Source organism: Narcine bancroftii, unplaced genomic scaffold, assembly GCF_036971445.1.
Source record: "Narcine bancroftii isolate sNarBan1 unplaced genomic scaffold, sNarBan1.hap1 Scaffold_151, whole genome shotgun sequence".
NCBI lineage: Eukaryota > Metazoa > Chordata > Chondrichthyes > Torpediniformes > Narcinidae > Narcine > Narcine bancroftii.
Genome location: NW_027211886.1, coordinates 5,321,611 through 5,335,873, shown reverse-complemented (window position 1 = coordinate 5,335,873; position 14,263 = coordinate 5,321,611). Strand labels below are relative to the sequence as shown.

General features: G+C 45.2%; 1 protein-coding gene across 2 annotated transcripts in view; it reads left to right on the top strand.

The window, feature by feature from the left end:
* Positions 1-14,263, top strand: part of LOC138750449 (beta-1,4 N-acetylgalactosaminyltransferase 1-like) — a 79,390-nt gene that overhangs the window by 25,865 nt on the left and 39,262 nt on the right. For both annotated transcript variants that reach the window (XM_069912504.1, XM_069912505.1), the window contains exon 5: positions 3,001-3,038. In XM_069912504.1, the coding sequence (XP_069768605.1) occupies positions 3,001-3,038 (38 nt within the window). The remainder of the gene's footprint in view (positions 1-3,000; positions 3,039-14,263) is intronic.

Sequence of the window (14,263 nt, the reverse complement as noted above, 5' to 3'; positions counted from 1 at the left end):
GCACAGATGTGATAAATTCTTAACTCTATCCTTATCATATCCAATGAACACTTTTTGTTGCTCAGGATCTCTCCTCCAGCCAGCATCGTCTGAATTCTGAGATTTCCTGACATTTCCTGGTTCTGGTTCATTCTGCTTATTCCTTGAAGAAGGGCTTAGGCCAAAATGTTGGCACTATATATTTGCCTTTTATGGATGCTGAAAAGACCAGCTGAGATCCTCCAACATTTCAGTGTTTTTTTTACTACAATCACAGCGTCTGCAGACTTTCACGTTTGATCTATTTCCCTACTCAGCCCCACTGCCTGGCCTTCTCCCCATAACCTCTGATGCCATAGCTAATCGAGAACCAATCGATCTCTGTCTTAATGACCTAGCATTGCCTGTGACAGCAAATTTACCACCCTCTGGCTGAAGAAATTCTTCTGTTCCAAGTGGCCACTTTTCAATCCTGAAGTTGTGCTCTCTTGTCCTAGACTCTCCCACTATAGGAAACAACCTTTCTACATCTACCTTGTCCATGCCTTTCAATGCACAAAATGTTTCAATGAGATCCAACCTCATTCTTCTAAATTCTAATGTGTACAGGCCAACCGCCGTCAAAAGCTCCTCAGATGACAACCCTTTTATTACCAGAATCATCCTTGTGAACTTCCGGTGAACCTTCTTCAACATCCTTTCTTAAAAGGGGAGCCCAAAACTCCTTACAGTACTCCAAGTGAGGCCTCAAAAAGCCTTAACATGCTCAAATCTCTATGGTGGTGCCAACAGCCTTCCAACCCTAAGCCACAGGCAGTGCTTCTGTAGAAAATGAGTTGTCCAGATGCAAGTTGATGCAAATCATGGATGTTAAGCTTAAACTGTAAACTGGAAGCAAGGCTGCCCAACACATGTTGAACACAGTGGGAATTGATTGGTTACAAACATTACAAGCCTTGGAGCTCCTTAATGTGATGAAACTGGAGACCCTTTTGAGAGAGATCATTTCAAATTTGGAAATGGATTGGAAGAATTGAAGCAAGGTACCCGTGGAAGTTGGAGGGAGGCCTTATAGATTCAATTATGGTTTTTAGTCTGCAGGCATGTAACAGCACAATCAAGGAATTTTGCCGCTACACGGGCAGTCTAAAAGGAACGTGCAGGAATTTTGAGTCGATTCCTATACCGCAATTTATCCTGCAGAACCCCTACAACTCTTTGGAGGAAGCCTGCAGTGTAAATCGTACTGGAAAAATTCATTGACGCCATCCACTCTACTGCACGTCCAACCAGACTGTTGCACTCAGGTACTTGCAGTCTAAAAATAGGTGCCCAGTGTGAAGAGCCACATGGGCAGTAATTATGTTAATTTTTTCTGCAATTTTCCTGACATTGCAATCTAAAAAACCATAATTGTAAACATGAAGTATGCAGATCCCATTAAGGCAAGATGTGAATTTGAATTCAAATGGTGTGGCTCTTTCTGGGCTGCATCCGTGTATAGCAACCAGTGGTTAGTTGATCAAGGTTACAGTTCCTGTCTTCCTTAGACTGGCTCAAGTTTCAAGGTTCCTTTTATTGTCAAGCAATAACACATAAAAATGTAATACACATGATATAATTTAACTTCCTACACGTTTGTGAAGCCATTCAGTGCCCGGTGCACTTCGGGAACCCTTTTTGCCCACAGCACCCTCTCGAATCCTGGTTTAAATACCTCATTCACAAGCTAGTCTCCAGCAGCCCACAGCCTGTGTGGGTCCCCTGACCACAAGTCACCCGCAGCCTGTGTGGGTCCCCTGACCACAAGTCACCCGCAGCCTGTGTGGGTCCCCTGACCACAAGTCACCCGCGGCCTGTGTGGGTCCCCTGACCACAAGTCACCCGCGGCCTGTGTGGGTCCCCTGACCACGTCACCCGCGGCCTGTGTGGATCCCCTGACCACAAGTCACCCGCGATCTGTGTGGGCCCCCTGACCACAAGTCACCCACAGCCTGTGTGGGTCCCCTGACCACAAGTCACCCGCAGCCTGTGTGGGTCCCCTGACCACAAGTCACCCGCGATCTGTGTGGGCCCCCTGACCACAAGTCACCCGCGGCCTGTGTGGGCCCCCTGACCACAAGTCACCCGCGGCCTGTGTGGGCCCCCTGACCACAAGTCACCCGCGGCCTGTGTGGGCCCCCTGATCACAAGTCACCCGCGGCCTGTGTGGGCCCCCTGACCACAAGTCACCCGCGGCCTGTGTGGGTCCCCTGACCACAAGTCACCCGCGGCCTGTGTGGGTCCCCTGACCACAAGTCACCCGTGGCCTGTGTGGGTCCCCTGACCACAAGTCACCCGCGGCCTGTGTGGGTCCCCTGACCACAAGTCACCCGTGGCCTGTGTGGGTCCCCTGACCACAAGTCACCCGCAGCCTGTGTGGGTCCCCTGACCACAAGTCACCCGCGGCCTGTGTGGGTCCCCTGACCACAAGTCACCCGCAGCCTGTGTGGGTCCCTCAGCTGCTGACACTCTTGCTGATTCGCTGACATTGTCATAATTCTGTAGGGTCGTCTTCTCTGGTTCTCCTTCTCTATGAGGGGGGGAGGTTCTCTCCATTTCTGGTGCCCTGCACCGGACCGCTGCTCCCCCAGATTCTGCAACCTCTCATGGCAGCTGCCAAACAGGCATCGCCATGCTGGGCACAGACCTCTACGGTTGCAGGATTTTACTTGCAAACACCGTCCGCTGCTTTAACAAGCCATTTAATGCCAAACAGACCCATTGGCTTCAGGACCAGTCAGTAGGACTTTGCAGAGTAGCACTATGTTTAACCTCCCTGTTCTACCCATGTCCACACCAGTGGGAGCACTGCCATTACAGCAGCTTTGGCCGTGCCACCATTGACCTTGAGATCTCGATGGACAGTTACAAATGCAGCCTTCTCAAAGTTGCTCATCTCCTCTGAGTAGAACCTGAGGGAAATGAACTCAGAGGATTCTGTGGCCCCAGACTTAAGCTTCTGTGCTTCCTTTGTTGCAGGTTTAAGTTCACAAGCTCCACCTAGGAACCTATATCGGGTAAGATATTTACAGCCATTTGCATCTTTAAATGTTACAATGTGCTCTCTGTCTGCATGGACTGCCATGATACCAAGCCATTGTGCTTTACCATTTATGTGACCTGGTTTATTTAAGAGAGGAGTATCACCTGGATTATGAACTGCAGCTGTTTAAACACCTGGTATCAAGGTATTGTTGAGGGACGTTTTGGAGATTGGGTAGGAAAATGTACCTGATGGTTTGAAGCAATGGTGCTGCAGCCTAGAGGTCCTGAATGGGAATGGGGCCTTATCCCGCTCCTGGGAACGTGGGCTCCACCTTTTTCCCAGCATAATTGAACAGAAGCTCCTCCCGACACTTCCTCCCTCATCGTGTCTGGTACTTGTATGAACAAAAGTCTCTGAGTTGTTGCTGGGAGGGAGGAGGGCAAAATCCATCCTGAAGGTCATTGGTCAGGATCTGCCCCTACCTTGAGGCAGGTTGAGAAGGGCCCAACTGAAGGAATTGGGAATCACTAGAGGAACTGAGGGACATTTTGGGGAAGAGTGGAATGAGACAGATTTTTTTTCCCCAGGACCACGATCATGTCAGCAGTTCATGAATGTAGATAACAATTGGCGGCATTTCCGGAGCTGCTGTAATGGTGCAGACCCCGGAGAGCGGGGACACAATGGTGCTTGCAAGGTTCAACCACCCAGTCCTAATGCTGGCAACTCTGTACAGACATTAAACGGCCAGTTAGATTGCCCAATGGTGCTTGTAAGTTAAATCCTGCAACCGCGGAAGACTTTGCCCAAGATGGCAGTGCTTGCTCTCAGCAGCAGCCACAAAGGGTTGCAGATTCTGGGAGAGCAGTGGGCTGGCAGAGGGCACCAGAAACATGGAGAACACACGCCTTTGACAAGTAGAAACAGAAGAGACGACTGCAGTCCTGCAAAGAGTGCTGGAGACCGGGTCATGGGAACCAGATATGAGAACCAGGATTTGAGAGGGTGCTCAGGGCAAGAAGGGCTCCCAAAGGGCCTCAGGCGCTGAAGGCCTGTTTGGATCTGGAGCTCGGGTTGCCGATGAATTGAACAGGCTGCATAGGCTGCAGGAGTGCTGGAGTCCAATCCACAGACACTCAGTGACTCTGAAGGGACTCCCTTTTGCTTCTTTCTTTCGTTCTGTAAGGGGGACCAGGAGACACTAATGACATCTGTCTGCCTTATAGCAGGCAGGAGGCAATTTTTAGTAATATTAGATGTTCCAAGGGGGTGGTGAGGAAAAAGGGTGTGGTCAATGTTCACAGAATTGCTCTGAATCGAGAATTATTTTCCTTGAACAAAAAGTCATCTGTTGAAACACTGACAAACAAGAACCCATGTACACAAGGCAGGGAAACTCAGTGTTGGTTGCTCAGTGATACACTAGTTGTTGTTTTAAATTTGCAGTGGACCTAATACAATACTGAGAAAGAGATGTGTGTGTGTGTGTGTGTGTGTGTGTGTGTGTGTGTGTGTGTGTGTGTGTGTGTGTGTGTGTGTGTGTGTGTGTGTGTGTGTGTGTGTGTGTGTGTGTGTGTCTGTGTGTCTGTCTGTCTGTCTGTGTGTGAGCATGTGTGTGTCTGTCTGTGTGTTGGGGGGGGCGGGCACTAGGGATGTGGGCTGGGAGCCAAGGGAGCGGCAGTCTGAAAACATTTGGGAACCACTGTTCTTGGGCATCTGTTGTAGAAGCAGAGAGAGCCAATCTGCTCCCTTGTAAATTTGAGCTCCCGTGAAACTCTGCAGCCCTTATCTGAACTTGCACAGAGTGCTATTCAAAAGAGCAAAATGTTTTTCTACTTGTTCATGGCTGGCTGTCTGCTCTCTTTCCCCTGTTCACATTTTGTAAAACATCTGGGTTCTCCGCACTCCTTCAGTTTGGAACCTGAGGCCAATCCTGAATGTGCAGGTGACTCAATGGCAAAGACACTGCCTCAGAACTCCAGTTCCCCAGTTTCAATCCTTATCTTGGGTGCAAAGATAAGTAATAGAATAGTAACAGTAATAGATCTACGTTGGCCAAACACCCCAATTAACCCACAAACCCTGTTTATTTTGGAGGGTGGGAGGAAAGCGGAGCACCCAGAGGAAACATACGCAGACACAGAGAGACTCCTGACAGACAGCCCTGGATTGAAACCCAGGTCGTTGGTGCTATAATAGCATGGAGCTAATCTCCGTGTCCGCAGTGAGTTATGGAGGCCAGACTATAGAACAAAGAACATGGAACATTAGGGTTATTGTACTAACCTCTATTAACCTACTCAAAAAAACCAAACCTTCTCTCACTCATATTTTTCTTTCATCCATGTACCTGTCACCCGCATTGTACCAGCCTCCAACATCATCCCTGGCCATTAATTCAAGACATCCACTAGTCTCTCTGTAAAAATATTACCCTGACACCTCCCCTCAACTTTCCTCCCCTTACTGTGGTCAAATGTCCTCTGCTGTTTCCGACTCTAGCACTGGGAAAAAGGTGCTAGCTGTCCACCCTATCCATGCCTCTCATAACCTTCTAGACCTCTATTAAATTACCTCTCATCCTTCTTCACTCCAAAGAGAAAAGCACAAACTCTGTTAACCTTGCCTCATAAACATACATTATTTTCCAATCCAGGCAACATCCTGGTAAATCTCCTTTGCACCTTCTCCATAGCTTCCACATCCTTCCCGTATCGAGGCAACCAGAACTGAATGCAATATTCCAAGTGTGGTCTTTAACCAGAGTTTTAAAGAGCTGTAGCATTAACTCTCAACTTTTGAACGCAAACCCTTGACTAATGAAGGCCAACATGCTATAATTCTTCTTAATTACCCTATCAACCTGTATGGCAACCTTGAGAAATCTATGTATTTTGACCCCAAGTTCCCTCTGTTCACATTTCACCCTTGTCCGGATGGAACTCCATCTCCCACATTTTCAACCAACTCTGCATTCTGTCTATATCCTGTTGTAATCTACAACAACCTACACTATGCACAACACCTTCAACTTTTGTGTTATCTACAAACTTATCTACATCCCTCTACTTCTTCATCCAGATCATTTATAAAAATCACAAAGAGCAGAGCTCCCAGAGCATATCCCAGCTGAGCTCCACAAGTCACAGTCCTCCACTACTACTGTCTGCTTTCTACAGGCAAGCCAATTCTGAATCCATAGAACCAAGTTTCCAAGGATCCCATACTTCATACTCATGACTTTCTGAATGAGTTTACCATAAAGAACCATGTCAAATGCCTTATCAAAATGTGTGTGCACCACATCGGTCACTCTACTTTCATCAATTTATTTTGTTACCTCCCCAAAAAATTCAATTAGACTCATGAGGCACGACCTATCCCTGGCAAAGCCATGCTGACTATCCCTGAGAAGACTATACCTCTCTAAATGCTCTTATATCCTGTACCTAAGAATCCTCTCCAATAGTTTGCCCACCATTGATGCAAGACTCACTGGTCTATAATTCCCAAGATTCTCCATATTACCTTTTTAGCCACATTAGCTATTCTCCAATCGTCTAGTACTTCCCCTGTGTCCAGGGAGGATGCAAAGATCATTGCCAAAGCCTCTGCAATCCATTCACTTGGTTTATAGAACATAGAACAGTACAGCACTGGACCGGCCCTTTGGCCCACGATGTTGTGCCAACCTGTATATACCTACCAAACAAAAACTCCAAACCCTCCCTACCTCATACCCTCTATTTTTCATTCATCCAGTCTAAAGAGTTCCTTAAATGCCCCCAATGTTCCAGACTCAACTACCTCCCCTGGCAATGCATTCCAGACACCCACTACTCCCTATATAAAAAAACATCCCTGATGTCTCTCTAAACTTTCCTCCCCTCACTTTGAACAGATGTCCTCTGGTGTTTGCTACTCTAGCCCTGGCAAAAAGGAGCTGGCTTTCTACCTTATCTATTACCTCTAATGATCCTTCTTTGCACCAAAGTGAAGAGCCCCAGCTCTGCTAACCTTGCCTCATAAGAAGTATTTTCCAACCTAGGCAACACCTGGTAAATTTCTGCACCCTCTTCATAGCTTTCACATCCTTCCTGTAATGAGGTGACCAGAACGGAACACAATGTTCTAAATGTGGTCTCTCTAGAGATTATCCTCATGACTTCTGAATCCAATCCCCCGATTATTGAAGCCCAGCATACCATAGGTCTTCTTAATTACCCTGTCAACCTGAGCAGCAGCCTTGAGAGATCTATGGATTTGGACCCCGAGGCCCCACTGTTAAATATCTGACCATTAACCATTTACTTTTCCTTCAAATTTGATCTACGGTACATCTCAGCGCTTCTTGCGATCTTATCAAATCTCATGTTTTTTTAAGAATATCCAGCCCTTCTTTCTTAACTTCAGCATGCTCCAGCACATAGACTTGCTCTGACCTGTCCTCACATTGGACATGGTTCCTCACTCTGTTGAATACTGAAGCAAAGTATTCATTTTGGATCTCCCCTACCTCCAAACAGATGTTGCCTCCTTTATCCTTAAGCGGCCATATTTTCAATCTTTTTGTTCCTCTTTTCTTCACGAATGTATAGAACGCCTTAGGGTTTTCCTTAATCCTACTTGCCAAGGCCTTCTCATGCCTCCTTCTAGCTCTCCTAAGACATTTCTTAAGTTCCTTCCCTTAATTCTCATGAGCCCTTCCTGCCTTTTGCTTCCTAAATCAGATGTTTGCTTCCTTCTTTCTCTTAACTAGCTGCCTCACCTGTTTTGCCAATCATAGTTCCATTTTCCTACCATTTTCTCCCTGACTCAATGGAACAAACCTATCCTGAGCCCTGCACAAGTGGCCCCTCAACATCTTCCACATTACTTCTGTGCTTTTCCTAGAAAACACCTGTTCCCAATTTACTCTCCCCAGTACTTGTCTAATCCCATCATAATTAGCCCTTCCTCCATTAAACACCCCCATTTTATCTGCTTTTATCCTTGCCCATAGCTATCGAAAGCTTAGGGAGTAGTGGTCACCATCATCGAAATGCTTCCCCATCAAGAGGTCTGTCACCTGCCCAGTACTAGATCCAGTATGGCTTCTTCTCTAGTCGGCTGGCCCACATACTGTGTGAGGAATCCTTGGACACATCTGACAAATTCTGCCTCATCTATCTCTCTTGAAGTGAGGAGCTGCCAGTCAATATTTGGGAGTGGCCATCTCCCATAACAATAACCCAGTTATTTCTGCATCTTTCCAATAACTGACTAATTATCTGCTCCTCAGTATCCCAAGGGCTATTTGGGGGCCTATCGACTACTCCCAATAGAGTAATTGTTCCTTCCTATTTCTGACTTTCTCCCACACCGACTCAACAGACAATCCCTCCACAGCGTCCTCCATTTCTGCAGCTGTAATACTATCACTGATTAGTAATGTTATCCCCCTCCCCCACTCTTTTATCTCCAATTCTATCTCTTTAAAAATACCTAAACCCCAGTACCTTCCACCACTCAAGTCTTTGTAACACCAACAACATTGTAATTCCATGTCCTGATCCATGCTCTGGGTTTATCTCTTTTATCCCTCAGAGCAGAAGTATTGAAAATGGAGGTAGATCCATTTTTGAAAGCTCAAGGAGCCGTCACAGAAGGGGTTATGAGGCCTGCAGCAGATCAGCCACAATGATATTGAATGGTGGGACAGGATTGGGGTGGGGCCGAATAGCCACCTGCTCTTTTCTTCTGTTCATGACTGTGTGAGTTTTCTCTGGGATCTCTGCTTTCCTGCCACGGAATTGGTTGGTAAATTGTACTATGCCAATTGTCTTCAGTCTGTGGATGAATGGTGGTGGTGGGGGACTGGGCCAGGGGGGGTTGATGGGGTATGGGGAGAATCAAATGGGATTAGTGTGTATTTGTGTATGTGGGTCAGCACAAATTCAACAGGCCAAATGGCCTGTTTCTGTGCTGTACCATGCTATGTACATGCTATATACCACCATTGGTGGTCACCCCTTCAGCTGCCCAATGTAAGAACAGGAGTCGGCCATCCGATCCATCAAGTCTGCTCTGCCATTCAATAAAATCATTGCTGATTTGGCAGTGGACTCATCTCCACTTACCTGCCTTTTCCCCATCACTCTTCATTTCCTAACCATGTCAAGATCATTTAGCTAATAGACTTTAATTATGGAATTCCACCCCCCTCCCCCACTCACTCAACCCCACTCCCCTGCCTTCTCCCCATAACCTTTGATACCCTGACTGTTCAGATATTTATCAATCTCTGCGTTAAATATATCCAACGACTTGGCCCGCAGAACTGCCCGTGGTAGCAAATTCCAGAGGTTCACCACTCTCTAGCTAAAGAAGTTCTTCTGCAACTCTTTTAATTGGGCACCCTTCAATCCTGAAGTTGTGCTAGACTCCCCTACCATGTGACACAACTTTGCTACATCTATTCTGCCCAGGCCTTCCAACATTTGAAATACTTCTATTAGCTTCCCCCTCATTCTTCTGAACTCCAAGAAATACAGTCTAAGAGATGCCATATGTTCCTCTTATGCTAATTTCATTCAGGATCATTCTTGTGACTCTTCTCTGAACCCTCTCCAATGTCACCACATTAAAGCTGTATCCCGTACTCCAAGTGAGGCCTTACCAAGTGCCTTCTTTGCAAAGTCTCAACATCATATTCTAACTTTTCTCTCCAATTCCTCTAGAAGTAAATGGCAACATTGCATTCGTCGTCTTCACCACCAACTTAACCTGGAGGTTACCTTTAGGGTATCCTGCACGAGGACTCCCAAGTCTCTTTCCACGTCCAAATTTTGAATTTTCTCCCCATCCAAATAATAGTCTCGCTTGTATTCCTTCTGCCAAAGTGCATGGCCATATACTTTCCAAGATTGTATTTCATTTGCCTTGTCCACCTTTCCTGTAAGGCACACCTTTAAACCAATCTGTGATCAAGTTTATCGCCCATGTATCTCCGTGTATGGCTGGGTGCCAAATGGTGCCTGGGGTTTCACCTTGCATGTCCAACACCAGCTGCTGTTGAGCTTCTACTGTTTCTTTAAATCAGGGATGGAAAATTTAAAGCTTGGATTTCAACCAGAGATATCTTTTACAAACAGTAAGCACAACACTGCTACAGCACCAGTGACCCAGGTTCGAATCAAGCGCTGCCTGGTAGGAGTTTGTGCATTCTCCCCATAACTTGCATGGATTTCTTCTGGGCCCTCTGCTTTCATCCAAAATGTACAGGGGTAGTAGATTAATTGGGGTATTTAGGTGCCACGGGCTCTTGGACCAGAATGGCCTGATACCGTGTGTATATCTAAATTTTAAAAAAAATTTAGGTGAAATAATTTGATCTAAATGAAGCTCTTGCTAACCACAGGTTTGTAAAATGTATCTGTTCAAACTGGTCCAGCAAAAACCAGGAATGATACAAAGCACCTTTACTCAAAGGCATCTGAAAAATGTTGCATTGCCTGTTCTCCGCAGAAATCAACATTCCCAGCTGCCAACAAGTTATGATCTCGCCCAGAACAATAGCAACCCAGCCATCTGGTACCTGCTTAGTTTGAATGCAGCTTAGCACTGAAGCCTGATAAATAAAGCAGATGTACTCAGGGCATCGAAGAAGTCCATGGAACTGTGATCTTATAGTGATTTCAAAAGCACAGCTTGGAGAGGGGTGGCAGATCAATCTTCCAGGATACAGACTCTACAGATAGGATAGAGATGAGATAGGAAATCAGATCAGATACTATTTATTGTCATGTAATAAAATAGAAGTGTAATATTACAAGATATAGCTTTCAGTCTGCCATAAGGCAGACAAAGATTTGCAATTAGCATTGCATGGTGCCCCTGACAGACAGAGAAAGAGAAGCAAAAAAGAGTCACCCCAGAGTCACCGAATGTCCGTAGATTTTCCTCCAGGACTCCCACGGGCTCTGCAGCTATATAAGACTCCAGGTTAGTTCAAACCGTCGACAACCTCACTTTCACAGCCTCCTACCTTATTTATTTCTAAGCCCCCCGACTGCCCGGTTCTGTATCCTACCTAAGATATACAAACCCCATTGTTTCTGCATGCTCCTGCCCCACTGAACTGGTATCATCTTATCTCGACTCCATTTTGTCTCCCCAGTCCCTTCCACCTACATCCGAAAAACCTCACATGCTCTCCTTCTCTTTAATGACTTCCAATTCCCTGAACTTGACTACAGCATTTTCACTATGCATGTCCAATCTCTTCACACCTCCATCCCCATACAGAAGGTCTTAAAGCCCTTTGTTTTATACAACATAGAATAGTGCAGCACAGTACAGGCCTTTCGGCCTCCAATGTTGTACCGAACCATATATTCCTTCCTAAAAAAAAGTACTAATCCCTCCCTACCCCACAACCCTCTATTTTTCTTTCATTCATGTGTCTGTCTGAGAGTTTCTTAAATGCCTCCAATGTTTCATCCTCCACCACCATTCCTGGCAAAGCATTGCAGACACCCACTGTGTAAAAAAAACTTACCGCTGATGTCTCCCCTAAAATTTCCCTCCCTTAACTTTGTACATTTGTCCTCTGGCATTTGCTCATTTGGCCTTGGGAAACGGGTGCCGGCTGTCGATCCTATTAATGCCTCTCAAAATCTTGAAGACCTCTATCAAGTCTCCTCTCATCCTTCTGCAGTCCAAAGACAAAAGTCCGAGCTCTGTTTACTAATCCAGGCAACATCCTAGTAAATCTCCTCTGCACCCTCTCCATAGCTTCCATAACCTGACCAGAACTAAACACAATACTCTAAGTGTGATCTCACCAGAGATTTATAGAGTTGCAACATGACCTCTCTACTCCTGAATTCAATCCCCCTAATAATGAAGCCCAGCTTAACTATCCTATCAACCTGTGTGGTGACCTTGAGGGATGTATGGATTTACATATACCCCAAGGTCCCTCTGTTCATTGACACTCTTAAGTAGCTGACCATTAACCCTGTACTCAGCCTTCTGGTTTGTCCTTCCAAAATGGATCACCTCACACTTATCTGCATTAAAATCCATCTGCCATTTTTCTGCCCAACACTGCATCCTGACTATATCTTCTTGTAACCTTCAACAACCTTCAGCTCCATCCACACCTCCTCTCTTCGTATCATCCACAAACTTACTGATCCATCCTTCTGCCTCTTCACCTAGGTCATTTATAAAAATCACAAAGAGCAAGGGTCCCAAAACACATCCTTGTAGCACTCCATTAGTCACCAACCTCCAGGCAGAATACTTTCCTTCCACTACTACTCTCTGCTTTCTTCCAACAAGCCAATTTTTTATCCACACAGCCAAGGTTCCACTGATCTCCTGCTTCATGACTTACTAGATGAGTTTTTTTTAAAATATTTTATTTAAATTGTAAAAAACCCCATAATAACATCAATTATAATAAATTAATATACAAATAATAACAAACCCCCCAAACCTATCTCTCCCTCCCCACTAATACCCACCCTCCTACCCCTATATCTACCCACTGAGGAAGGAAAGGAGATCATCATTTATCTATATCAGGGGTGTCAAACTCAAATTCACGGAGGGCCAAAATTAAAAACTTGGACTAAGTCGAGGGCCGAACTAAATATTTATTGAAAATTTTCAACAACATCTGCATGTTTTCTCTTCTTTCAACATATGTAATGTTAAACTTTTTCTTATTAAAATAAATGTTTAATAATAGTTTTGGATAAACTCTTTCCAGAAGCATTAACAAATGAGAAATAAAATATTCAATAAATAATATTTCTCTTTAGAGGATTTGTCAAATGTTGCTAGTGTGCTGTCGAATAGTAAAATCTGAGGGCTATTGAGAATGTGGGAGAATAACATGATTCCTGAAACAATCAAATGGGTGATTGATTGTGGGCATGAACTCTAGCAGGGTTATTTGCCATGCCCTTTTTCCATTGGTACAGATATCCTTTGATTTAAACACTTTTCAAGTTTTATGCCTAATGAGCTTGTATCCAGGTGCAGGACCATTTTTAACCAGGAATATATTTATCACTGTGACATGAAACTATTGGAAGATTGTTTTATCCTGAGATTAAAGTTCATAATACTTACTCAGGCCTGTGTGCGGGAGGGCGGGGTTTGTGGGCAATCGGGTTGGACAACGACAGTGCGGGGGCATCGGCTCTCGCTGCAGGGCGGCATCTCGGCTGATCAGCGGCCCCGTCACCGTGAGTCGCGGGTCGGCCTGCGGCAGGGAGGGGGAGTGGGCATCGGTCCTGGCGAGGTCAGGCCCGAGGCCTCCGGTTCCGGGTGCTGGGAAGCGGCCTTGGCTTTCCCTGACACCGGCCAGGCCCCAAAACCAGAGTCCACGGTGAGACCCTGCAACGTAAACAGAGGAGGTGGGGGCGATTAGCGGGCTGATGCCAATGCATTCTGGGATTTATAGTATTAGCTGTGCATGCACTATACTGGCGCGGCGGCCAGCGGGCCACCTCTAATACATTTTTGAAATGATCTTGCGGGCCAAATATAATTATATCGCAGGCCAAATTTGGCCCGCGGGCCAGAGTTTGACATGTGTGATCTATATATTCAACTATTGTCTGTGAAAACCAAGATGCCACACTGGAACAGATTGAGAGTTCAAATCTTCAAACCAAGAATTTTTTAGATTTGGGCTTCATACAAAAAAATTATGCATTATCTTTTCAAGAGTGATACAAGATTTCTTTCAGTATGTCATCTTTGCATTCCTAAAACTAAATCAGATTTCCAAGTGATAGCCAAACATTTTTTAGATGCAGCCAAAGCTAAACTTAAAAATTCAATTTGATATATAGTCAATCATAATCTTAAAGCAATCGTCTTAATGTCCCCAATCAAATGGAAGTACAACTCTTAATACTTTTTCCAAAAATAATTTAACTTGTATCCAAAAGGTCTTAACTTTAGAACAAGTCCAGGTCAAATGAAAAAAGTACCTATCTGTTCATCACATCTTAAACATAAATCTGAAGAAATTAAATAAAATCTTCTAATTTTTGAGGCGTGAAGTATAATTGATGTAAAAAATTATATTGTACTAATCTATATCTTACATTTACAACCTTAGTCATATTGTCTATACATAAATTCCGTGCATCTTGGCGCCTCACAGTTTGGCGGGCAGCAACCTCCTTTGAAGAAGACCGCAGAGCCCACCTCACTGACAAAAGGCAAAGGAGGAAAAACCCAACACCCAAC